General features: G+C 37.2%; 1 protein-coding gene across 1 annotated transcript in view; it reads right to left on the reverse strand.

The window, feature by feature from the left end:
- Nucleotides 1–906: 906 nt before the first annotated feature.
- The window catches only part of MBD2 (methyl-CpG binding domain protein 2), a 67,201-nt gene continuing 40,143 nt past the window's right edge, over nt 907–27,964 (reverse strand). Inside the window, exons 4-7 of the mRNA XM_058557159.1 lie at nt 10,591–10,681; nt 8,965–9,142; nt 4,964–5,102; nt 907–1,379 (exon numbers count right to left, since the gene is read on the reverse strand). Coding sequence (XP_058413142.1) covers nt 4,976–5,102; nt 8,965–9,142; nt 10,591–10,681 — 396 coding nt within the window. The 3' untranslated portion in view covers nt 907–1,379; nt 4,964–4,975. The remainder of the gene's footprint in view (nt 1,380–4,963; nt 5,103–8,964; nt 9,143–10,590; nt 10,682–27,964) is intronic.

The following is a 27,964-nucleotide window of genomic DNA, read 5'->3' on the forward strand; positions in this document are numbered from 1 at the left end:
AGGTTCAGAGAGAGATCAGCCCAAACCCAGCCAGCTGTATATCGCTTTGACTATTTTATCTTCTTTCCCTTCCTGGGGAGCTGGAAGGGTGCTGGAGGGAGTGGTAATCCAATGTACAGCTGACACTTCTCTGGAATTGGCTACAACCTTGACCACATCATTTCAGGGTCTCATTTTAAAAGAACTCAGAGTTAAGAAGAAGCACAGAAACCCTTCCTATACAAAGATATTATTTTTGCTCTATTCCTCAAAATGTGCTTAAATTTGCTTATAACCACTCGCTTCTTTCCTCGGCATCAGATTAACTTAAGTATGTTTTGATTTTTAAAACTCATTTAATAATGCTATGCCAGTTTTAGTAAATTAAATATCAAAGAATTTAAGTGGTCATGAAGTAATGAGCTTATGAGTTTTAACAGAAAAAAATATTAATACTTTGGAGGCTGGGTACTGACTAGTGAAGCTCATTAAGGAACTCTGCCTAGAAAGCTGCCTCTCTCTGTGGCAAAGGGTCTGACCTGCACCTGTTAACCTAGTAAGCTAGTTGACATTATAAACTGCAAAATGATCTAGAAAAAACCACAAATACGGACTTCTAGTAACATCCAAAGGGTATTTGTGTACTTAATTCATGCCCAAGGGAAGAAAATGCCTTATTTTTATAGAAATAACAAAAGCACTAGTCACAGGCAAGGAAAAAAATTATATATGCTAGATGACAACTTAGAATTCTGGTGAAAGCAGCACAACTCTCACGATAGCCAGAGGCATACTGCAAATGTATGAACTATCTCCTACCACTCCATTGCAAACCTAAGGCCCAGGGACCACAGTTGAATGTAATCAGGAATCCTAAGGAGGGGCTATTTATCCTGTGTGCTCTTTAACAGAAAAAATTCCAATGAGTCTGTGAATATAATCATTTATTTGTCTTTACAGTGATGATGGAAGAATGTACAGGTGTCCTCTTTCAATAAAGTATAAAAATCTGTTTATATACAGTGAAGTCACAATAATCTTTAATTGGGAAATTTATTTGGTACTCCTGATCTGTTCGTATGAAAACTGTGGGGGAAACAAATATTTCATGTAAGTGCTACATTTCCAGTAGATTGCACCTGGCATCAAAAGCTCAGCTTCCTCTTAAGGGTCCTTCTTGATATTACAAAAGACTCTTTTTAAGTCCTAGGACTCAAAATAAACATCATTTTTTGAATAATAGATATATACATCAAAAATACATCTAAAAAGGCATTGGTTAGTGCTATTAAAAAGCTCTATGTGCTCGGGTACATTTTTTTCTTACAGGCAAAACCCAGTGGAAACGTTTTTGTTCAATTCTAGGAATTTGCTCTTGGGGGAAGTCCGACGAAAGTTACCTGTAAGGAAAAACAAACAGCTTAAGTAATTCAATGATTTCTCAGGTGAGAGGTCAGCAAAACTTGAAAAAGGGGTTAGGGGCTACATTTCACTTAGAATTGGATTTTTAAAGCCTTGATTAGCATTCAGTTACAGCACTTTGCACATAAAAAGTGCTCAACATATCCTCTCACTGTTTCAAGTGTTTTATTTTGCTAATAATCTTTAATCCTCATTTCATTCAAGAACTCCTAGGCACCCCTTTGTATGCTTATGCAAATATTTTCTATCTATAAGTAAGTAAATCAGCATAAAAAGAGAAACCAGAGGGCATACAAATGAAAAAGCATAATAGATACAGCCAAATCCAAACATATTTTGAGAGAATTTAGGAAAATTTCTACTAATAATGATTTATTTTACTCCACAATGATTTATTTTACTTCAGAGCACTTACAGACGATAGACATGCACCAAAGTCTTACTATTGTTTAACCTGGGTGAAATGGTACTGTGCCATTGCAAATTGAACTATTTATGTATTTGATACTCTCTCTCCTTCATAGCTAAATATTTTAACACCTTTGTTTTTACAGTTATCTTCTTCTTGCAATCACTCCTAAAATGTTTGATAACCTGGGCACTTCTCCATGACCGTAAAATCTTAAGTAACACAATAAATCTCAACCTGTTATTGAGCTTTATATATATATATAATATATAACAAATATATATAAAAAAATAAATGTCCACCTTGCTAATAATAAGGAGCATCGGAGAGAGCCGTGGCATGAAGAGGTTGATAGACCTAAATGAAATTGCATGTTACAGGTTCCATCTCTTACAGCCATGTGAACTTGGCCATGTCCCACCTTTGGTCAAGCTAAGTCCTACTTATTCCACAGGTTATTATAAACATCTAATTAAGTCATGTGTGAGAGCTCTGGTTTATTAAACACTTTAGGTGTATTTGTGGCTAAATTAGTGAGTTAGATAAATTTAATTTTGATAACTAAGAAGTACTTCTAAATCTTCCACAATCTACAAGTCTAATGGCCTGGTCTAATAACGCCATTCTCAAGTTTAAAATAGGATATATATAATATGAATCTCTCCCTACTAAACATGCCAAAATAATGGCTACTTTTTAAGTATATATTAAAATTCTAATCACACACACACTAATTAGTGCATTACCACCATTAGCTACATTTGACCAGGCCATGAGCAATGCCAGCTTTTACATGAGCAAAGCGCTTAGTGCCTAAAACCCACGCTTGCTTACACAAATTAGAGGGCTGCCTTCACATCGAGCTGTAAAGTGATCTGCAAAGCAAGCTGGCGTCTAGGAAAGCCTCAATTAGATGACCCTTGATGATCCAAAATTGTTTCCAGGAGAAAAAGCTGAGAAACAACAAAAACCTAAAAAGCTCTGAAAAAGAGGAGGGTTTTCCGAGAGCCAGTTCTGATGTGGCGCAGGCGCAACAATCCAGATTCCCACACTGCGCTGTGGAGACAGCGTGGCTGAAGCCTTCGGACCAAAGAAACACGCTTCAGACTTCCCTCTGAAAGACTTGACACATACTAAGTACACTCATCAAGCCCATAAAACACATCCTTGCCAGAGTGGAAAACAAGCTTCAGAGTCAACACGGCATCGTCCTGTCCTCAATGAGGGGAAAAAAAGACTTAAAATAGCACTGAACTGGATTCAAATGGTTCTGTGTGGTCAGGGAACTGTGTGACCAAGTGGTGCTGCTGTCCCTGAATATGTAAATGTGGACATCATACTTATTACCTGCTTTCTGCATCACTGTGGCATGAGCCACTCCCTGAATTAAGACAAAGGCACTGATGGGAAGGGAAGGTCGTGTGAACAATTTCCTCATCCTCCCTGCGGTCAATACCCACAGTCTGTTCCTCTACCAAATGGGACCCCTTCCCATCCACCAGCAGCTCAAGTGAAAGACCTGGAGTCACCCTCGCCACTCTCTCACCCTCGCTTCCACCTGGTCTATCAACCACTTGGTCAAGTCAATTCTATCTCCACATACATCTCAAATCTCCCTTTTCCTCTTCTTCCCCACACCCACAGCCAACACCTTCATGAAGCCACCATTATCTTTTGCTGGACCACATCAGCCTCCTAACTGGTCACCCTGCTTCCAAGCTTTCCCCACTCCCATCCTTTTTTTCACATAGCAGTCACAGAGATCTTGTAAATAAGGAAATCTGATCAGTCGCTCAGTCTTCAATGGATTCTCAATGGTTTTAATGTTAAAGCTGAAAATCCTTAACAACAGTCCACAGACTCAGCATGATTAGATTCATCTCAACATGTTCTCCCAACCTCCCCAGACTTACTGCACTCCAACCACAGTGATCTTTTCTTTGTTCCACAAAGGAAACAAGGTCTCCTTGCTGTTTCTTCTGATGGGTACACTTCTTACCCAAACTTCCCCGGCTCACTCCTACTCATCTTTCAGGCTCAAAGTAAAAGTCACTTCCTCAGAAAGGAAGTTGGCCCTTCACATCAGATTAGCTCCCCTGCCACCAGCTCTCACAGCACCTTTATTTTTCCTTTATAGCACTTACCACAGTTGGTAATTATAAAGTTACGTGAGTGTTTGTTTAATACGACTATACTTAGTTTTGGAAGCAAAGGGACTGTATGATCGTGTCCACCACCGAATGCAAGAATGACTACCAGGACAAGGTGTGAGTCACCAGACTGAAAGGGATGATGGGGAGGGAGGTTCAAAGACAACTACAGACGTAGAACTCTAACTCACTCTGCTCCTTCTCTTTCTCAGTCTCTCTCTCTTCCCCCCTCCACCACCCCCACCCTCTCAATGTTGGCTTCAAAGAACACAAATAAATAATCAGCCATGGGTGGCAGAAAGTGAGACAAGGCCTGCCAAAACAAAGCTGGACAGGAGTTGGGAAGGAAGATGCCACATAAACCCTTGGAGATTTGAGTGTAATCATCTAAAGAGAATAAATACCCAATGGAAGAGAGCCCACGACACTCACATGTGAGTTTAGGATAGGATCAAAATAATTTGAAATGTCCTTCTCATTCTCCCTGCATCAAGTCTGTGCTAGAGAGAACCTAGAAAAAGGGAAGGATTTTGCTACTTTGTGGCCACAATTTTAAAGAGGGGACAAGGCACCAGCTTGGTGGCATAGTGGTTAAGTTCATGTACTCCACTTCGGCAGCCCAGGGTTCTCTGGTTCAGATCTTGGGCACAGTCCTACGCACTGCTCATCTAGCCATGCTGTGGCAGCGTCCCATATACAAAACTGAAGCAGATTGGCACAGATGTTAGCTCAGAGCCAATTTTCCTCACCAAAAAAAAAAAAAAAAGCAACAAATAAAGATCTCTAGCAAGTGGCTTCAGGGCTGTGAATATCTTCACATCACGAGGACAAAAGGATGCAATAACTTTTATGGTCCTTAAATACAGAGGGGGCCAAAGAAGAGCGCGTGGACATGCTATGCAGAGGAGAAGCCTCTTTATTCACTGCTGAGGCTGGCTACAAAGGGCAAAAGCTAGAAAAGGAAAGATCTTAAGTGCCAAGTCTCTCTCCTGTGTCAGCTTACCTGATCCTATTCTCAGGCGTCATCTCCACTGTCCATTTCAATATCCATCTCTTCTGCATCAGCAGCTCGTGACAAGATGTCAGCCATCAGTGCTTCTTCCAGTTTCTTCCGCACTTGTTGTACTCGCTCTTCCTGTTTCCTTTATAAAAATAGAATAAAAAGACACTGATAATTTGGCAAATAATGGAAATATGAAGCTGCTACTAAAAGTTTATCTTTACTTCAAAATCATAAAAATTCCTGAGAAAAATACATTTCCTTCTGCTCAGACTTTGCAAAAGTTGCTTCTACACTCACAAAACCAAATCACGCAAGGGACAAGCCTTGCCAGAAAGAAGGATATTCAGACAGGTGGGTATCCCTCATCTCAAAGAGAATTCTCATAGGAGTAGATTTATTTCAGTGACCTTTCCCACTTCAAGAATTTCAAGTATGTGAAGATTTGGGGTTATTCCTATAAAGGAAAATTAGAAATAACTTGGAAGCAGAGATAGAAGAGAGAAGTAATATGGAAAATAAAGAAAAGGGATTTGTTCAATGAAGCATTGAGAAAGATGGAGGAAGTGGGGGCATAATAAGCTGGAATTTAGTCTGGCATTCTATGGCTATGTTAGGGGAAAGCCAGTCTCTCCTGGGTTCCCAGGCCTGCTGGCAACAGACCATCATGAAGGAGCTAAGACCACAGGATGCTACAAACCAAGAACAGAAACTGAAAGGCATCTCATCAACTGAGATAAGCTGAGTAGGTTAAGAACATGCCACAAGTTCCTCTGTGTCTTGGGGATTGCAATGGGACCTCAAAAGTGAGAGTTAATAATGCCAAGTCATAAAAAAACGTTCTGAACCATTAGATGGAAAGCAAAGCACAGAAAGAAAGGCTATTGGTATGCACTTAATCTTAAAAAAGCAGAAAAAATTTGAGAGGAGCACCCTGACAGAGCAAGAGAGGGATGCCTAATACAGTTCTCGCAAGCAAAGATGGTGAATAGAATTTCACATCGAGAACCAAGTGGAGAAGCAAAGGTTGAAGGAACACAAGAGAAGGGAGAAGACTGGTAAGTAAAAGTCTTAGAAATAACAAGAAAGAGAGAGAGGCAAAGGCACAGGTGGGAGAGTTAGCTTGGACCAAGGACGAATTGTCTCCTGAGACCAGAGGAAATGTGGTTAGGAAGGATGCAGAGCGGGAGATGGAGCAGCCCAGTGACAAGGAAGAGACGCAACAAGGAATACTGAGTGCACTACTGAAAAATAAGTGATTTTCTCCAGCAATATCGAGGACGACAAATTGCAGCACTGCCCCAAACCTAGGAAAGCAGAAGGGTAGAGTAGCGATGTTCTGGAAGATGCCACTAAGATTCACTGAGTTATTCACTCCTTGGGTGCTCAACCAGTTGTAAAGCTACATTTATATATTCCAGCGTACATGTCTCTTTATCTCATGAAACTATGTCCAAGGTGGTCAAGTTAACACATATTGCGTAGCCACAAAAACTTTAGATGTCATCTTTATTAAACTCTAAAAACAGCACAAAGAGTTAAAAGGTATAGATTTCTACTTTTTAAATGAATTTTCAGAAAGAGATAGGCTGTCACTGAGTTAGTCTGAGCTCTATAGCCTCTGTTATATTAAAATAAACTGGAGTTGGACAGATTTTCATGTAGTGTGGCACGGTCAAGGACAAGTTGTTTATTTCTTATATAGTTAGTCTTGCCTCTGGCTCAGCGGCTCAAGGTTTATGACAAATAGCATATCAGTCTCTCTGGCAGTCTCTCACTCCTAATAACAGAGTATGAGAATCTGCACAACTGCCCTAGAGTAATCCCATTGGGAAGACAAAGAAAATGGAGTGAACAGTGCTTTTGGCTGGAGAAGTATATCCTAAACTCTAACGTTTACTGTCAATTCTCTTTTGTCTTGAGCATCATTTCCCATATTTATGAAAGTGGAAATTAAATAATGTCCCCATTGTGGTAGGCAGAGTTCTAACACAGTCCCCAAGAGGTCCGTCCCTGACCCCGTATACACTCGTATAATTCCCTCCCTTTAAGGGCAAGCAGAACTTGTGAATGTGATGGGATATCACTCCATGATTAGGTTACTAATCAATTGATGTTGAGTTCATCAAAAGACAGATGATCTTAGAGGGTCTGACCTAATAAGAAGAGCCCCTAAAAGGGGCTGAGCCCTTCCTGAAAGAAGTGGGAATATGGAGGGAGCCATGGGGCAAGGAACTGCTGACAGCCTCTAACCGCTGAGAACAGCCCCCATTCCACAGCCAACAAGAGAAGAAGGGCCTCAGTCCTACAGCTGCAAGGAAATGAATTGTGCAACAACCATAGGAGTTGAAAGAGGACCCCGAGCTCCAGAAGAGAATGCAGTCCAACAAACACTGATTCAGCCTTGTAAGACCCTGGGCAGAGAATCCAGTCATGCCAGGCTCAGACTTCTTAATCCACAGAACTGTGAGCTGTAAATGGGTGCTGTTTTAAGCTGCTAAATTTGTGAGAATTTGTTACTCGACAATTAAATCAAGTGGGTAATTTGTTAGACAAGTTTATTCTAAGAGGAAATCATGCAGATCTGGCTTTGAGATAGTTTCCTCTACTTTCAAAAGATCTGTTGTTGGGGCCATCCACATTCCTATGCTATCACTCAAAGAACCTCAGTCAACACCCATAATGACCCGGTAAAATCTCTGCTGATTAACTGGGTTCTCATTCCAAGACAGATAAGAACTTGTCTCCTGAGTAATTTCCTTCCTCAAGGGTAAGAATAATCCAAAGAGCAAGTTGATTCCTCTCCTTGATTTTACATTCTGTTTCTCTTAAAAAATAACTGATCATAAATTCTACATATCAAGGCATCTGAATGCAACACTGAACCATTCTACATCTCTGCAAGAGGAACTACTTTAAAACCCAGGAAGGGCTTTCCAATTATAAACCTAGCTAGACTCATGCATTTAAAAACATTCTCATGCCAGCTTTTACGTACTTGGGAAAAAAAATACAAACATAAAACATTTATTAATTATATGATTCGAAAGTGCCATCTGCTGGTTTTGTCTAGGAATAATATTCCAGTAACGCTTTATGATTTACATTCAGAGGATAGAAATAGTGAACTATACACGCTGTCTGATTTTTAAAGAAAATACAGTATACTACACTATCCTTATAAAGTAATGATACTGAAGTTCATAAATCCCATATAAGAATTTGTTTGTGGTCTTAATATCTGGAATAGTTTTAAGTCTCCTGAGCAAGGGTTTGCTTATAATTTCTGGGCCCTATCAATCTGAATTGTATGTTTTCCTTTCACTGTTTGCTGCTAAAAACCTCATTTGTGGCCCAGCCTTGGAAAGAGTAGAAAATATTACTAGATGCAGGTATGGCCTTCCTCATCCCTTCACCCTTTGCTTGATCTTTCCCTTTTACTTCTCATCTAGCTTTATTGTGTGTGTGTCTTTGGAGCCACCTGAAATCTTTACTGGAAACAACGTGAAGTAGAGATAAATAAATCTCTAAATTGAGCTGAAGTGAGGTAAACATAATCAAGACACGTAATTGAACTGTGAAAACACAACTGAGCTTAAAGAGCATGGCTCGGATCTGCTTTAGAGACTGGTTTGCAGACAAACCAATGTAAGCAATCAGAAAAGGCATAACTGAGTGAAAGGAGTTCTTCAGAACAGAAAGGCAGAACCCCAAATTGCAGAAGACGCTGCAAAATCGATGCATAGAGAGTACGACCAACCTGTCCTTTGGACGTGATGGTGATGATACCCCTTATACACAGCACTTCTACCTTTGCACACATGGATTTGTTTTAAATGTCCTATATCACCTTCCATTAGTTTCACAAAAGCTTTGTAAAAAAAAAAATGTATAACTTTCTGATTGATTCATCTCTTACTAGATGTGCCATTGAACCTAATAGGCAGTATAAAATTTAACAAATGTAAAAAACGTCTTTTTGAAGTTATGTTAAACGGCCTCACCTAATGTCTTCATCTGTGACAATGAAAGCCTTGCAGAGGGGTTGAGATGTGTTAAGCCAAACAGCGGGGTTCTTTTCCACAGCAGCGGAGACTTGCCCTGTGATGGGTGCAGAGCTTGTGTGCAGAGCACTGGCAACAGCAGACAAAAGGGTCTCATCATTACTACCCGGACCAACTCCTGCAATTAGAAATATGTACTAGTTAAAGGAAACTTCTAGATGTGCTAAAACATCTAAAACCTTATGTAATCTAAAACAACAGATATTTTTATGTTCAGTTGGGGTAACATATTTAAAACACAAGCCAAAGCAGCAAAGGATAAGATTATATCTACTTAATAGTTATTATACACCAAAAAGTTAATATTAAAGAAATACTAATAAAATAGCTGAGCATTTTAATAAAACTTTAAAAAACATTTTCCAAGGTACTAAACTTTTAAAAAGTTGGCTACATTTCCTCAAGCAAGGTCAATTATTTTAATGATCTAAGTCCCTTCTAAAGTCACATTATACTCAAGTATCCCTATTAATGTATCCCTAGAGTCCTGTAGCTTTTAACGCTAATTTCTAGCAATATCTCAACAAGTACCTTCCTTGTTTTGGGACTTCAAAGGAAAAGCCAATGCAAGTATGCTGTACCTGCAGCTTTAACAGCTTTTTCAAAAACCTAACAAAATATCCAAATTAATAGATTTAATAATTGCACACCTTGACTACTTGTGGGAGACTGACACCATGGCCATATTTAAACACTTCAAGTCCTAACCTTGTTAAACTAGTTAAAGCAATAACTTCCAAGAACACAAGAGGGATGAGACAATATTATAATATGAATAATATTATTCATGATAATCATGAATGATAGAATATATAATAATAATATTCATACTCATATTCAATAATATTAAATAATATTCATTATGAAAAAAATTCATAATAATCATGAATGACATAATATAATAACATTATTATAATATGAATAATATTATTCATAATAATCATGAATTATGAGGATTTTGAGCAATCCACAATATATCAAGATTCAGAAGCCGAAGTTCTAATACTTGAAAAATAATGCTTCTCTAGAACTTGCAATTAACATATGATATGACAGGCACACTAGCAACTGAGTTCTCCACCCCAGATCCAACTTGCTGCTGTTCCTGGACCAAGGTGCATCTGTTCCCGCTGCCACCTGCAGCACCAGTTTGTGGAGGGAGAAGCAGAAGGAGAGCTGTTAGCTGTTCTTTTGATAAGAGGAGCAGAGAAAGAGCAAGTGCTGGGGCCAGATGCTGGTTTGAGCAGGAAGCTTGGGAAATTCTGCCACTCAGCTGCATTTCGTTCTAAAAGCAGCACATGGGTTAATTTACATGATGAGCCTAACCTAAAGCCAAAATTTTTACACAGAAAAAAAAAATCTTAGGTAATACACTGCACTGAAGCATCGCTGCAACATACAACTTATCATGACATTTTCTCTGGGTTTACTAAAACACAAGAGGTATGCCATCCAGCAAGGCAATCCCCCAGAGTAAAGACCTTGTCTCAGTCATTTCTGACTCCACAGCATCTAACACAGAGCCTGGCACACAGTAGGTACAGCTCAGTTGAACTTGCATAATACCTTGAAGACCTTTAGGTAGTTCCATGGTTTTTATAATTTGTTCTGTTACATCTGATGCACTAAGTCCTTGTAGCCTCTTCTCCCAGAAAAGCTGTAAGGCAAAACATCACTGTTAATAGATACATTCTTGGAACAAGAAAGTAGCGCATCGATGCTGCTGAATAATGAAATTGAAATCATTTCAATAGTTTCCTAATGTCCTCATTTTTTTCCTTATAAAAAGCTAAATGATACTCCAAACATGAATTACTTCAACATATCGTAATTCTTTCAAATGATATTACTCAAAAAATGTTTCGTTATTTTATACAACCTATTCACTTGTTACAGTACTAGAGATTGTTATATGCTGTATACTATATATAGTTCTTCATAAGGTATCTTCCAAAAAATATAACTTGAATTTTTTAAAGATTCATTTGGCATGAAAATTTAGTGTTGTAATTTATCAGGGAAAAGAAAACAAATTATATTACATAATACCCCTTTATCCAATATCATTAGGGAAAGAGCTCCTCCATGTATGTGACTTTTCCATGACACTCAAGTTTAGCCTTTTAGTATACTTTAAGGGGAAAAGGGGCCATTTTTTACAGAAACTTTTCTAAAATGTCTTACACACTTCCTTGCTTTTTAAACAGGATGTCAAGTTCATGCGTGACTTTCTCTCTGTTGCACAGAGCCTGGGCTGCCTTAATCACTCAGTGGCCCCAGGATTATTCCGGGCATCAGTGAGCACACTGAAGGCTCTTCATGCCCTGTGAGGATTCTGAGGTATGCAATTGCTTATTCAAACACTAAATGGTCCAAGACAGTTCTGCTATTTGATTTTATCTCCTTTGTATACTTTATTTTCTCTCCCAGTTAGCTATTACTTCTCATTAATGTCTTTCATCCATTCAACATATATTTACTGAGTTCCTACTATGTGCTGTGCTTGCCCTGTGGATGCAACTGAGGATAAGATAGATAGTATCTTGGTCCTCAAGCCTCATCTCTTTTCTAGTCTGTTTTGTATCTACTGCAGCCAAAAAAAACAGATAAAAGAATTCCTTAGGACTCCATGTATCTGTCTTTAATCCTGATACCCAGGACCTGTCACATACTAGGTACTGAAAAAATATTTGTGTGAGTGAGTGACTGAAAATGGGAGTAACTGGACTCAGAATTAGGATCTTAAGGGACACACAAACCCAAGGCAGAACCCCAGCTCTAGATGTATGACCTTGGCCAAGTTCTATAACCTCAGAAGCTTCAACTTCCTCTTCTGTAAAATGTGGCAGCAATGACTATCACATAAGATTATTATTGGGATTAAATATGGCAATGTACAGAAAGCACCTGTCACATAGTAGGCATACGGTTTATTGTATTTACTTTTAGCAAATTTTGGCCACTCTAAGGGTTTTCGGGCTTACATTCTGACTTCTGGGTATATGTAAAGTGTCAGATAACTGCCCTCCAGACAAATGAGAAGATACAGTAAAATACTTCTATTTATGGCAGAATAGTAATATGTTGGATTTATAATAACCTTAATGCTAGCACCAAGAGTAACCTGCAACAGAATGTTTCACTCTCCTCTGAAGACCTTCGGTACATGGTAACATCTCCTTACATCTCCCTACAAATTACATCATCAACAGAATATGCGGTCAATGTGAACAAGTCACCAACAGGAGGACATGAATAATCATCATGGGTAAAAATAGTTAGGTGAAGGTAATAATTCATGAATGTGATAAATGTCCCAAGAAACTTTGCCAGCTTTCTGTTTTCTCTTTGGGAGAATAATATCATCTATGCTTTGAATATCACAACTATAGGAAAAAACAAGGAAAATAAAAGCTAGTTAATTCCTAATGAAAAAGTATTCAGAGGAATCAGTGAGTATGAGATTACTAAGCACTTTTATAATAAAATTATATACATATATATACATAATTTAATTTGAAAAAATAAATCAACACTACCAAAACACAAAGCATGGGAATTATGTACAGATAGAATTGCTAACATTTTACACCTAAAAATTCCAATTCCAGATAGCAAAAGTCAAATTTTTTACATTCTATCATTTTTAGTTCTTAATTTTTAAATTCCTGTTAATAAGAAGGAAAATGATACAAAAATTTAAAAGGAGAATTTTGCAAAAGATATCTTGGCTTGAGAAATAGAGGTTGGGCTCTAGATTACATCAAGTCCTCGTACCACCACATGACATCTGATAGCCCTCACTAAATCTCAAGTTGAATGTGATACGCACTGATGACCTCTTTATAAATGAAATGCTTATGCCATGAAAATAGAGACAAATACATCTCTATATGTTTGTGTGTGTGTGTGTGTGCGTGCATGTGTGTGTGTGTGTGTATTGCTCCCAGAGGAGGGGGTGGGTAGTGAGAAAGGGCAGAGAAGGAAAGGAGGCCAGTGTGAGGAAAGAAAACATTTAACTGGTCAAGGTCACCACTGCTTCCTCTCCAACCTTTCCACTATTTATTCAAAGCTAATAAACTCACATAATTTTTATGAGAACTGAAACAGTCTTCGTGAGATAAATGTCTGTTTATATCTCAATATGTTCCTAACTCACCTTCTCTACATCCGTCTTCTCAGATTCCTGTTTTGCATTGTTTGTTTTGGGGAGGGAAGATTCTTTGCATTTTAAAATATTTTGAAAATGTACATAGAGCAGGCATTATGCTAAGTGAAGAAGCCAGTCTTTTACATACTGTATGATTCAGTTTATATGACATTCTGAAAAAGGCAAAACCATCGGATGGTTACTGGGGGTTAGGGGTCTGACTACACAGCGTTGGCACAAGAGAATTCTTTGGGGTGCTAGAATTGTACTTTCTGGTTTTTTGTAAACAAAAACTTTATCCATTTGATACAATTACCATTTTCTCTTTCTTTCCAAGCCAGTTCCTCAAGGAATGATCAATATGCACTATCTCCATTCCCCTGGGCCCCTTTCAACTTCCATGAATTTTCACTACATTTACTCTAAAAGTCAGCCAGCTCCTCTTACCAAATTCAATGACCCTTCCTCACTATCTCTAGTCACTTTATAGGCCTGAATGCTGTAGAGGGGAGCCAGGGAAGGGAGAGGTCTTTCTCTGCCTAAATTTAAAATTTCCTGATCTACTCATTTATTAATTCCATGTTTTTACTAGGTGATTAATTGTGGTCATCTGGAGTTCTCCTTACTGTATGACTTCCCCAACGATTAGGAGTCAAAAGACAATAATATTGAAAAGATGAGTCTCCCAATATTTATAAGGAGTTCCCCTCTACAATAGATATCTAGTCTCTTCCACCACACTTTCATAAACACCACTGCTTTCATAAATTCTAACCTACCAATGAAAATCTGCCAAATCCAACAATTTTCTCAATTTAATCTTGCTGCCTTGTGTGAGGCCAAATAATCAATGTAATATCTATCTATAAGGGGCAGTAATTTAATATTTGGAGTAACTCCCAAAATGTGCTATCACCTTCAGTTATTACATCCCTTTCTAATCCCTACTAATCAGATCCCCCAGTTGCCTCATGATATCTTGTTCTCTTTGTCACCCTCCAATATATAAGAAAATTGGATAGCTCCCCTGTGTGCATCACTTTATATTGTCAACAGTCTAGGCAATGCTCTATCAGTAAATCAGGCGATGGAGAAGGATAAGATGGGATTAAAAGTCATCCAGAACCACAAAGTGTCTAAAATAACAGTGACAGGCGCAGTACAGCTTTGCAGAAACCATCTGACTAGAAACTGGAGTTCATCTCTACACCTTTGCTCCTCCCATGGATGTAGTAAGCACATCTGCGGCAACAGTGGAGGCACAGCTGCACGTGCTTTATCTATGCATCTATCCCAGAGGACAAACAAGATGGTGTGTTACCAAAGGTGCTTATTTAGTGAGAGGAATGATCAAATCTGCTTCCTCAAAGTAAAACCAACCCAGACTACAGCGCAGCATTTTCTTTTCTTAATTGCTGTGGATTTAGCTGGGACTTTGAGGGATTTGTGCAACTTGCCTTACAAAGTATATCCAAAGAAGAGGATGAGGAAGAAACAGGGATCACAAACAACTCCTCACAACCACACACGAACACACATCCCTATTCTGATGCTGAGAACTGAGGCTGGTCGTGTTTATTAGCTCTGTCCTCCATCATCCTGAGCTTATAATTCTCTGAAGGGATTTGTGCTCATTTGGGGAAGTCAGAACAGGATGGTTTACTGGACAAAAGTAACTAGAGGATCGATCCAAATTCAAGAAATATTCTCTGAGTGCCCATTATATGCAAAGTATGCTGCTAGGATGGTTTTTAGGATAACTGGCGATCGCTGCCCTCTAGGAGCTTACTGATTGGTGGAAAACTAGCAAAACACCAAAAGGTAGACTGTGATAACTACAACAATGAAGATATAAAATTAACTTCAATTTGGGAACATCGGGGAAGGCTTTTAGGAAGAGGTAGCCCTTGAAAAATGTGTACGACTTCTCTAGAGGAGGAAAGACTACTCCAAGCTAAGGAAATACCTTAAGCAAAGGCAAGGAGGTGAGGCAGAGAGCACAGACCAATATTTTTAAATGTTTTCATATGGAAGAATAACCAGGGTAGCTTATTTTCAATGTGTACTCCAAGGCCTCAGCCCCAGAGATTCTCTTCACAGGTCTGGGGTGAGAGGGCTGGTTTCATTTCATTTTATTTTACAAATGTGTTAGGTGATTCCGATGCAGGCCCAGGGATCTTGAGAGAGACTGGTTCGGTTTGTGTTGAAAGAATGGTAGTGCACACATACAGCTGTTGTACACTGGTCACTGAGAGCTCTGAGTTTTATTCCTGATTATACCAGAAGAAAAAAAATATATTATTCTATTCTCTCCTTGCAGAAGACTGGAGGAAGATATTTGCCTTTCTATTTTTCACTGCAGGAGGACATGTGTCAAAGTATATTTAAGAGTATACCAAATTGTTTAGGTGTAAATAGAGGAAGGGCTTACCCAAAGCTCTGTTTATGCCCAGTCATATTCTCTTGGTGGAATAAGAGGAAGAGGGGGAGGCAGAGGAGGACAACTACCACTTACCCACCAAGCCCTTTCCATAGGCCTGGCACTGTGCTAAGTGCTTTATGTACAGAAACTCAGTTCATCTTCCCTCCAGCATTTTGAAGAAGACATTATTAGTGCCATTTACGGTAACTTACCAAAGGTTGCACAACTAGCCAGTGGTGCAGCTGGAATTAAAACTCAGGTCAGTGTAATTCAACAGTCCTGATCTTAACAATAAAAGCTCTGGAAGGGCATTGACATGTTTTTGGCTCTGTGTTAGATCATATAGTAAAAGGCCTCAGACCCTTCTACTGATAATATCAAAGGCTGATAAAAGATCAGTAAACACTCAGAAAATTATCAAGTTACTCATTCCATTTACCTACTAAGTAATACTGTGTAAATCGTCAATTGTGGATGATCTGGGCAGGTGCCTGCCTCCTCCTTATACAGAATGAAGAGGCCCAGGCCTGTAATGTATTTAGGCTAAAGCTGGCGTAGAGTTTTAAGAAGATATCAAACCATAATTTGGGGTAGCTCACATGATAAAAAACAAAGAATTGGTGTAATATATATTCTCTGCACATTAGCTTTCTTAGAATTAATTGCAAATATCAACAATAAACACCAAGTTTTTATTTGATGGATGGAAATTAAAGACTGAGACCACTACTCCAAGAAAACATTTTCAGATAAGTCACACTAACAATGGAATGGTAGCAGATATTTCATAAAACAGGAGAGAGGGAGTGATTTACTAAGCAAGTATAACTGAAGGCTTTTGAATTTTTTCTATAAGAATACTGTTTTAGGTTAATTATACTAACAGCTATTTCTCATGAACACATTGAAAAGCATCTACATGTAATATATCAGTATTATTTTCATCCATCATTATATTTAATTTGAAAAACATTGATGTGTCTGTGTCGTGTTTAAAATAATTCACTGATGAAAAGAAATTGACCTTCTATGTATACCCATGACCTCAACTTGAGAGTTAACTCAGAGAGTAGGAAGAATGAACTTCTGTGTAGCAGAGTGAATGGGACTGGGCTTCAGAATTAGACTGACCTATGTTCAAATCCTTGCTTTGTCACTTACTAGCTTTATAAAGTTAGACAACTAACTTAATCTGTCTGAATATAAGTTTTCTACTCTATGGAATGGGACAATAAAAACAATCTCAAAGTGTTATGGAAACTAAATGAGGAGGTGTTATAAACACTCAAACATGGCCAGTAGAAAGCAAGTATCATCTTATTACTTAGTTTCACCCATGGTTTCTAGGATACCGCTGATTATATAACAGCACTTAATTAGTTGGTCATCTTATTAAAATTAATAAATATAAACAAATCAAAAAATAATCAACTCTGAAATGTGAGTATTCACAAATGAAGACTAAGCACATGCATAGGAGTCTGCCCTTCCCTCCCAGATTTTCAGCTGGGGTTTTCTTGCTACTACAAGTATCTTAAAACTCTTCTCCTTCTTCTTCTTATCCAAGACAGACTTCCTTTCACCTAGAACCAAAGTTGGTTGGGAGAACTTTGGTAAGCAGAACCAGCTACATAATTTGCAGGATCTAGTACAAAATGAAAACATGAGGCCCCTTGTTTCAAAAGTATTAAGAATTTCATGATGGTGGCAGCAGAGCATTCAACCAGACATGGGGCCCTTCTAAGCATGGGGCTCTGTGCAACTGTACAGGTCGTGTGCCCACGAAGCTGGCGGTGGTGGTAAGTGTAGTGCAGGGGTGGAAAGGAGAAGAGATGAGTAAAGAAAGGTGACCCCTGTGCCGGGCAGCAGTACTTAGGGAAATGCAATGATATAATCTCATTCTGTGAATTTCTCAAAAGAAGAAGGGCAACAGAAAATAGTTCTGGCTGGATCTACGCAATACAAAGGAAGCTTTCCTTCACTCCTCACTAAAATAACCAAAGGATTTTTCATCCCTCCTGTCATTCCTCATTTGGAGGACCAGTGAAAGTATGACTGCCCAGGCTCTCCACAGTTGAGCAGCACGGGTAAGGAAGGAAGGAGGCCTAGGGAATGAGGAAACCCTAAGGGGGAAAAGTGGACTGAAGCCTAGAGAAGGGTCAGAATTTTGTTCTATTTAAAGTCCAGTGGGTAACATGGATACCTTTTAATTATGATTTCCTAAAACTGTGATTTTCTTGTTATTTTTACTCCATCTTTTTCCATGTTGTGATGATAGTAAAGCCCTTAGAAAAACCTCAAAAGGGCTCTGAGCTTGTTTCAAGAATAGAAGGTAGGAGAGAATTAAGGAACATAAACTACATTTCTGTTCTGTAGTGAAGCAAGAAGGGGAAAAAACTCAAATCAGCAGCAATGGCCTAGGGCAGAGTTTCTCAGTCTTGGCATTATTGACATTTTGGGTTGGATAATTCTTTGTTGCGGATGTTTAGCAGTGTCCCTGGCCTACACCCACTAGATACCAGTAGCACCACCCCAGTTGTGACAACCAAAAATGTCTCTGAACGTGGCCAAATTTCCCCTGGTATATGGAGAGGAGAGTGGGGCAAAATCAGGTCTGGTTGAGAACCACTGGTCCAGAGAAAGAGAAAGAGGACAGGAGGGTCACAATGGCAGGGGCCAAGATCTCATAGCTGAAACGGAAAGGGGAGCCCTCCGTTGGCATATGCCATCACTGCAGCCAGCTCCTTTCTCAACTTTCAAGAGTCTCCATCCCAGCTCCTCATTCCTTGGCCCTATAAGGACCACCCTAAGGGGCTTGGAGCTGAGTGCCTCTTTTCTCACTGCCAGACAACTAGGGGGTGAATAAGATAAGGCAGAAGTGGGAGAAACATTTTTTACCTTGGGAGTTGAAATTTAACACACTTCCTGATAGAAACATGGTTATAAACAGTAGTTACTTTTAATAATTCAGACACACGTTAGATTAAATGGTCTTTTATAAGCTGGTCTAGGATGCTAGAACCATTAATAATATCATTTCTATCGGAAGATGTAGAGCTCCAACGACTGAAACACAACATTTTATATCCCAAGCCATAAGTTAGAAAGCATCTGTATGTACAGATTTTGGAAGGAGCTCTCTGTTATTACCACAGGATCACAGACCATATGCACCTGCAAATCTGCCACTGACTACTGAGAAAGGCACAGCTCCATTCAGAATAACTTTAGGTGTTCAAGTCAGGTACAGCAACAAAATAGAATGAACAAGTTGATCTTGAACATGTTAATGTCCATAAATTCTTATATGTAGCTACCAGTAGGGCCTGCCCATTTCTAAACTAAAAGCCCAGGGAAGAAGCATCTCACCAAACTGAGCCACACAAAAACTTTAAAACTTATTTTAGCACTCACATATTGTCTTAAAATGCATTTTCCCTTACCTCTAGAAATTATAATCTCCATTAGAAAAAAATAAACTGAATATATAGAAACACACTGAAATTTCAATAATGAAACTAAGTAAAGTTCCTCTAAAACTTCTATACATCTGAACTCCTCTTTCTTACGGTTTATTTTGAATACCATAAGCTGAATGTTAGCTCCTAAACCAAGAAGCCTGTAGTGACTGACTCTACAGCTGACTAGAAAAGCCAGGACCTCAGGCCTAAAGGCCCTGAGCCTCTAAAATATCCTCCCTTCCACCTCAGATCTCCTCTGAACCATTTCACCCTTCCTTTACTTCTCTCTCATCTCAGAGGACTGAGCATCCTGATATCTTCCTACGACTATGTCTACAATCGGCTCTTGGTCACATCTTCTCCTGCCTCCTCCTGATCTTGCCCTATCAATTTGCCCAACTTCTCCTCTCACGTTTTCCATTTTCCCCCTTCCTCGCCTTGGGCTTCTTTCCCTGAACTGACAGATACACTCAACACTGATAACCTAAAAAATGTCCTTCTTCACACTACTTCCCCCTCAAACCATCTCTATCATCCTCCTTCCACTAGAAGAGAAACTCTCCATCTTATTTCCTCACCTTCCATTCATTCTTTTCCTTCTAACTTGGACTCTCCTCCAACTATTACATTAACACTGACCTTCCCAAGGTCACAGTAACCTTCTAATTACCAAATCCAAGTCCTGACCACGCCTCCTTGGCCCTACTTCACTGTTGCAATCACCAGCTGTTGGGAGACTTATGAAAGTCTGCCTTTTATGATGGTTCTCTGTATGTTTCTGTATTTTCTATTCCTCTTAAGCAACAAATTAAAACTTCTAACAGTACTTGTCAAATAAATAAGACTATAAGTATTTTTTTCTAATGAAAACAAATATTTAAAATACAAAGATATGTGATATATCTTTTAAAGTACATGAGGACAAAAGTGTTAAAACTTCATAAAATAGAAGAACCAAAAGTTACCTTAAAAATCTCACCATTTTAAGAGTTTTCATCTGCACAGTCTTCATTTCTGTCAAGAGCATGATGCTAGACACATAGTTGGCACTCAGATGTTTGTGGGTTAAATTTGTGGCTAAGTAGAAGGAGTACAGGGTAACAGAAAGAACACTGGTTTGGGAGCTAAATGCTTTAGTCCTGACTCAACCATTAAATAGAGGTGCTGTCTTAGGCAACTCACAATCTCTCTGGATGTATTTTCACTAGTAAAATAGAAATACTAATAACTGCCTTGTCTATCTCAGGAGGTTATCAAACCACTGATAAAAATGAGAAGTATTAATTTTTTATTGAATTGCTCAGAATATTTTCTAATGTTAGGATTTCATAAATTCAATGAATATCTTATTCACTTTTCTAAAGCTTTTGCTAAATCTAATCAAAGAACAATGCATCTTGTCACATATTTGTAGACTAAAGCAAAACCCAGAAAATACGCACTTTATATTCACTGACTCATGAAAAACTAAACATGCAAGACACTGGGCTAGAACTATAAAGAGGAATGGGTTTCCTGCCCAGAAGGAATTTGCTGTCCAGTCTATACCCTGGTCTATTTCAAATCAAATCAACCCCATATGATATCTGAGTGGTCTAGTTTTGGTCAGCAAAAACAATTTAACTTAAATACCATGGCCTGCAAACATCAAAAGTCAAACATGAGCTACCCATTTATTTTGCAAGAGTGGCCTGGGAAGAAAGAGCTGGATAATGACAAGAAAATTGTTATGTAAATCAAGGAAAAGCTTGATTCATGTGGCTGTGTAAACTACAGCGAGATCTCTTGTTAAGGCAAAAGATAATTTAGGCTAAAGAGGATGGAAAAATGAAGCAAAAGGCAAAAGCTAGAGTCGAGGACGACGGAGGAGCAGTAACCATCTGCTGTAGCTGCTTGTCTAGATTTTGTCATGAATACTCTCCAACTTATGCCAAAGGGGCGTGTAACACCTGTCAAATGCCTGAAAAGGCACAATTATCCTAAGATGGCCGTGGAATAAGAGGACTCATTCATGATGCCTATAAGTTTTCATGTGCTACTCCCACAGGAAAAGTTATAATAATAATTTTCTTATTATACATAAATCCATTTAGGGACTTACGCTCCTTCACTAACTACTCTTCGCTTATTTGTCACATTTCAGTACACTTGGAATTATTTGTTCAGTGTTTGTTTTCCTTATTAGATTGAAATTTTTATGAGGACAGGGTGCATATCTGACTTTTGTGTTTATAGATCATCTGTAATATAATCAGCAATATATGCTGTTGAATAAATTAATTAATGATTTCAAAACCCACTCAACTGCAGGAACTTTGGTCTTTAATAGATAGAGAGCTATCATTAGCTGTTTATCAGAAAAGATGCCCTTTAGAAAAGATTTCTTGAAACTAATTTCAATAGTGTAAATTAATTCCTCATTTTTTATAGTGGGACATTAATAGATACTATTTCCTTTTTAATATCAATAAATCAATAAATAGAAGTACCTATGTACTATTTAAAATATGACATTAAGCAATGACTAGAACTAAAATCAGGTTACAAATCCTCAATATTACCAGAAGAATGAATTTAAATGGAAAACTCAGACCACAGAACAAAAATAGAAATACTAGAAAATGACAATAAAATATTAAAAACAGTATATAAACACAATGTTAGAATTAAGACCCAAACATATCTCTAAATGTACTGGTAAACTCATCTATAAAAGAAAAAAAGACCCTCAGATCAGATGAAAAAAGTAAACTCAACTATATATTTTATGCAAGAAACATGTCTAAAAATAATGACTCAGAAAGCTGAAAATAAAAAGAAAGAAAAAATAGCAAGTGAATATAGATATAAAGAAAACAAAGGTCTCAATATTACTATAAGATTACTTCAAGGCAATAAGTATCAAATAAGACAAAGCATAACCCATTATAATAAACTAACTTCTATAAAATAAATGTTATCTTATCAATAGATTTGATGATAAAATTGAAGTTTGGATTTCCATGCGAAAAGTGCATGTATAGACTGAGTTCAAAATTTGTTAAGAAGGTTCTTCCCAGTACTTCATTTCACCTTTCATCTATATACTATCAATATTAGAGAAAAGAAGATATCACAACACATACTACAAATATTAAAAATATTACTAGAAAATATTATGAATCACCTTATACCACTAAATTTGAAAATTATGAAATGCACAAATCCCTACAAAAATAAATTCTCAATTTGGTAGAAGAAGAAATAGAAAACATGACTATTCATCTGTGTACTCATTAAATAAACTGAATCTGTTATTTCAAGATTTCCCATTTAAAAAAAAAAAAAAAAAAAACTTAGGCTGAGATGGCTTCACAATTAATTCTTCCAAACATTTAAAGAAAAGTACCAATCTTCTACAAACTGTTCCAGAAAATATTAAAGGAGGGATCAACTCCCAGCTTATTTTACAAGACCAGCAAAACCTTGATACTAAAGCTTGAGAAGAAAATTACGAGAAAAGAAAAATGGCAAGTCAATCTCCCTCGTGAACATAAATGCAAAAATTCCTAAACAAAACAACAGCAAACCTAAACAGTGATAACAATGATAATACATCATGACCACATTGGGCTTAATCCACAAATTCAAAGTTTGTTTAACATTCAAAAAAATTAAGCAGGGTAATTCACCACATAAACCAATCACTGTAATTCATTATATTAACAGAGTGAAAAATAAAAATCATATCATCATTCAACTAGATAGAGAAAAAGAAGTGGATAAAATTCAATACCCATTCATGAAAAATACTCTTAGTAAACTTGGAATAGAAGTGAATTTCCTTAATCTGACAAAGAGTATTTACAAAAGAAACCTATAGCAAGCATCATATTTAATGGAGAAATATTAAAAACGTTCCCTGGTATCACAAATGAGACAACTATATCTGTTATCACTTCTATTCAAGATTGCATTGGAAGTCATAGCCAGTGAAATAAGACAAGTAAAAAAAAAAAAAAAAATCAAAGGTTTAGGATCTGCAAGGAAGAAATAAAACTCTCATTTGCAGATGATGTTTGTATGCTCATGTAAAAAGTCCAACAGACTCACAGATGATTTAATAAGTGAATTTAGGAAGATGACTGAATACACAGTCAATATTCAAAATCAACTTATTTCTACCTATTAGCAACAGACAATTAGAAAATAAAATTTTTTATATCACTGAGAGTAACATCAAAAAACTTCAAATATCTAGAAATCAATTAAAGAAGTGTAGGATCTCTCGACTGAAAACTATAAAATCTTAATGGAGGGATATACAAGATTCATGAATTTTAAGACCTAATACTGTAAAAATATTAAATGTCCCCCAAATTGATCTATAGATTTAAATCCTAGGAGATTTTGGAGAATACTGGACAGGTTGAGTCTAAAATTTATGTGAAATACAAACAGCCAAGATTAACCAAAATAATCTTGAGCCAAGAATAACAAAGCTGGAAAACTTACACTACCAGATATTAAGACTTTTTATAAAAGTATAGTAATATTTAGATAGTGAAGTATTGGGGAAGAAGAGACAAAGAGACCAATGAAATAGAACAGAGTGTAGAAACAGATTCACATGTAAATGGTGCTGGGTCAATCTGATATCCACATGGGAAAAAAAATAAATCCATCTCCCATCATACACAAAAGTCAATTCCAAATGGATTGTAGACCTACATGCAAAAGTAAAGCAAAGCTTTTAGAAGATGACATAGGGGAATATATTGATAACCCTGGAGTAAGCAAAAATTTCTTAAACACGTCACTGAAATACAAAGGAAGAGATTGATATATTAAAGTATGTTCTTTACTTTTTGTAAGTCGTTATTGATGTATTACATACAGGAAAAGTGTAAAAAAAATAAGTACCCAGCCTACTAAAGTTTCACAACGTAAACACTTGTGTAACTACCACCCGGATCAAGAATATTACTAGCATCCCAGAAGCCCCCACTCCTGTGCCCTCCCAGTCTGTGTCCCACCTTATCTTAAAATATGAACTTATATTTATCAAAAGACACAATTAAGAGAGTAAAAAAAGTAAGCCACAAACTAGGAGAAGGTGTTTGTGATATAAATATATCTGACAAAGGACTCATATCAAGAATATATCAAGAACTCTGACAAGTCAATGAAAAAAAGACAAACAACATAATAGAACAATACATAAAAGGCTTGATTAGGTACGTCAAGAGAAGGATATCTATATGGTCAATAAACATATAAACAGTGCTCAATAATATTAATTACCAAAGAAATTCAAGTTAAAACTATAACAAAATACCCCTAAATACATACCAGAATGTTTAAAATTTTAAAAGACTGACAATGCCAAGTGTTGACAAGGACTTGAAGCAACTGTACACTGCTAGTAGAAGTGTAACTTTGTACAACCATTTTGGAAAACTATTTGGTAGTATCTAATAAAGCTGAACACATGCATACTCTATGACCCAGCAACTCTATTTGCTAGGTAAAACTGAAAACTAAAAACATGTACTAGAGTATTCATTGAAGCAATATCCATAGTAGCCAACAAGAAAAACAGAACCTGGGGCTAGCCCAGTGGTATAGTGGTTAGGTCTGCACGCTCTGCTTTGGAGGTCTGGGGTTTGTGGGTTCGGATCCTGGGCGCAGACCTACACACCGCTCATCCAGCCATGCTCTGGCCATGTCCCATATACAAAGTGGAGGAAGACTGGCACAGATGTTAGCTCAGGGACCATCTTCCTCAAGCAAAGAGAGGAAGATTGGCAACAGATGTTAGCTCAGGGCCAATCTTCCTTATCAAAAAAAAAAAGACAGAACCTAAAATAAACAACAACAAAATGGCAAATGCAAGGAACAGAGAAAAACCAAACATCAAACAAATAAAAAGTACCCTTATAATTAATATATTCAGAGAGGTAAGAGTAGAGATTGTATCCATAAAACAAGAACAACAAAATTTTATATGTAAAATTTTATATGTAAAAGCCAAGAAACAGCTGCTGGATATTTAAAATATGATCACCAATATAAAAAATCCAAAAAAGGACTAAAAGCTAAAATCAAGAAAATATCCAAGAAAGTAAAACAACAACAACAATAAGATGGAAAATACACAAGTAGAAATAAGAAAATTCTAAGATGGCTAATACCCAACTTACACAAAGAGAGAATGGAAAGTTGGGGGGTTCGGGAGAAGAGGGGAAGAAATGACACAAGAAAATTTCCCACACGAAGGATAGGAGGCACCTATATCACCTACTGAGTGCCCAGTGAATGAACAAAGGCCTACAAGGCACATAGTAGTGAATTTTTTAAAATCATAAATATACTAAACACTCTCAGAGAGAAAAAAAAAAAAGAAGACAATAAAGGGAAGCAGAGATTCAGCATGGCATTGGACTTCTCTTCAGAAATCTTGAAGGTAGAGAAAAACGAAGCAATGCCTTCAAAACTCCAGGGAAAACGATTTTCAATCTAGGATTTCATACCCAGGCAAATTTGATTGTGTCCAGCTGGAATAAAGTTATTTCTAAGGTGGAGGGTTCTCAAAAACTTTACCTCCCATTAAAGTTTATTAGAAAGCTCCTGGAGGATTTGTTACAAATTGAAGGCATATGCTAAGACAGAGGAAGACAGAAATCCAGAAAACAAACTCCAACTCAGCAGCACAGCGAAGGAAATCCCCAGAGCTACAGCTACAGAGCAAGACCAGAGACCAAATCCAGAGTGAAGGGGAGCAGAGGCAACTCCAAGAAAAACACAAGAAGGAACCCCATGGATTTCAGCCCAAGTAAAATATTGTTGATGGGCATGTAGCAGAAATGTTAAAGCATTAGGAAAGATTAGCTATAATTATAAAGGAAACCTAGCATACAATTCTTAAGATTAACAACAACAATCAAGAATTATGAAGGCAATTCTGATGCTGATGATAGAGTATTACTTGCCCTACCCATGAATATTTTCAGTCATAATAATGTAATCCCTGATTATTTAACTTACTTAACTAAAATTGTGATACAACTATTTTGGGAGCATGAAAGCAGAGAGAGAGAAATATGTACTCATCTACCATTGTGGGAAGTCAAGAAATAATATCTAAAAGTAACAAATAAAGAAATAGCATAATAAGTATATTATTCAGAAATATAGAGGTAATTATAAAGGGAAATGACCAGAATTGAGAATAAATGCTTTTGGAAATGAGATTAGAAGACAGAAAAAGTAGGAAACCACCGTTTTGAAATATGAGATTTTTAGTATTTGATTTTTTTTCATCTATATTCCTGTTTCTTTGATAAATATAAAAATTTCAAAAAATGTCATGGATCTCCCCACATGATAGCTGAAATATTTTTAAGTGGACCAGAAAAATACTGATGATTAGAGATTACTATGAATAGATAACCTATAGATTCATTAATATTTTAAAAATTCACATAGAATCTTTCAGCTGCAACTTTTACCTCCACAAATACTGACAAGTCGCCAAACCGGTTTTCTCCCCAGGACTCCAACCCATCATCTTTTACTACCTGAATATACCATGACTGCATTAAGAGTAGAAATTTTCTACTACTCATATTCATATTTTATTATTTAAAAAAAAATATTGAGCTACCCCTCAATATTTCTGTATTCCTGTCAATAACATCATTCTCCCAGTTACCTAAATTCTAACACTCTTCTCACAGGCACAGCTAATCAGTTAATAAATTTTGTCACCTGTTTTATGACCAGCATGAAACAAATCTTATCATTTATGCCCTAACTTCCTACAGTTCCTTCTAGCCTTAAATCAGTCCTTATATTACATACAATAGCCAGATTAAGACCTCTGCCTAGAATGTTCTCCCCATACTTCACTACTTTGGAAGACTATACATTCTCTCACTCCTCTGATTTTTTTTCATTGCACTTATCATGCCGTGATACAGTATATATGTACTTATTTGTCTGTCTCTCTCCCGATCACACTAGAAAGTAAGTTCCATGAGAGCAGGGACTTTCTTTTATTCACTACAGTATCCCCACTACTTAGAAAGGTGCCTGGCACTAGTTGAGGGCTCAATTAATGAATTTTGAATTTCAAAAATTAATTAATTCATCAATTCAACAAATACATATTAAGCACTGACATAATGGAGACACTGTGGATAAAACAATGAATAACAATAACAGTTATGATTAGAAAAGGAGAAAAGAAAAACACTAAGGAGGGTCCCTAAATCCAGACTTGATAAATCAGAGGTTTTTTTGAACAGATGAAGTGGTATCTAAGTTTAGACTTGAGGGATGAGTGGGAAATAGCTAATTAAGGGTGGGAAAGAAAACATCAAGAATTATGACCAGGGAATGCAAGGGCAGGGTGCAGGGGGGAAATGAATAGCACATTCAAAAATCTGCAAAAAGTTTCACATGATTCAAGTGTAGAACAACAGAAAGTGAGGCCAGAGAGATAAGCAAAAGCCAAATCACGAAGAACTTTGTAAGTCATGTTAGGTGTTTTGACTTTGTAAGTTATATTTAGATTTTTGACTTAAAAACTAACAGGAAGCATCAAAAGGTTTTCAATAGAATAACACTATTAGATCTTCACATCAGATAGAGCTTCTGGATGCAATATGAAGAATGAATTGAAGAGAATACGACAAGAAGCAGGGAGATGAGATAAAATGATAGTTACCTGGTATAGAGATGCAGCACGTGAATATTTAGGAGGTAGACTCAATAGGACTTGTTGGCTAATTAGTTGTTTGGGGTAAAAGATGGGAAAAGTCAAGGATGATGCTCAGGTTTCTGGCTTAGCCAGCCAAATGGACAGTGGTACTTTCACTGAGATAAAAACAGAGAAGAAATTGCCAGTTTGATAGAATGATGATA

This window comes from Diceros bicornis, chromosome 16 (assembly GCF_020826845.1).
Source record: "Diceros bicornis minor isolate mBicDic1 chromosome 16, mDicBic1.mat.cur, whole genome shotgun sequence".
Classification (NCBI taxonomy): domain Eukaryota; kingdom Metazoa; phylum Chordata; class Mammalia; order Perissodactyla; family Rhinocerotidae; genus Diceros; species Diceros bicornis.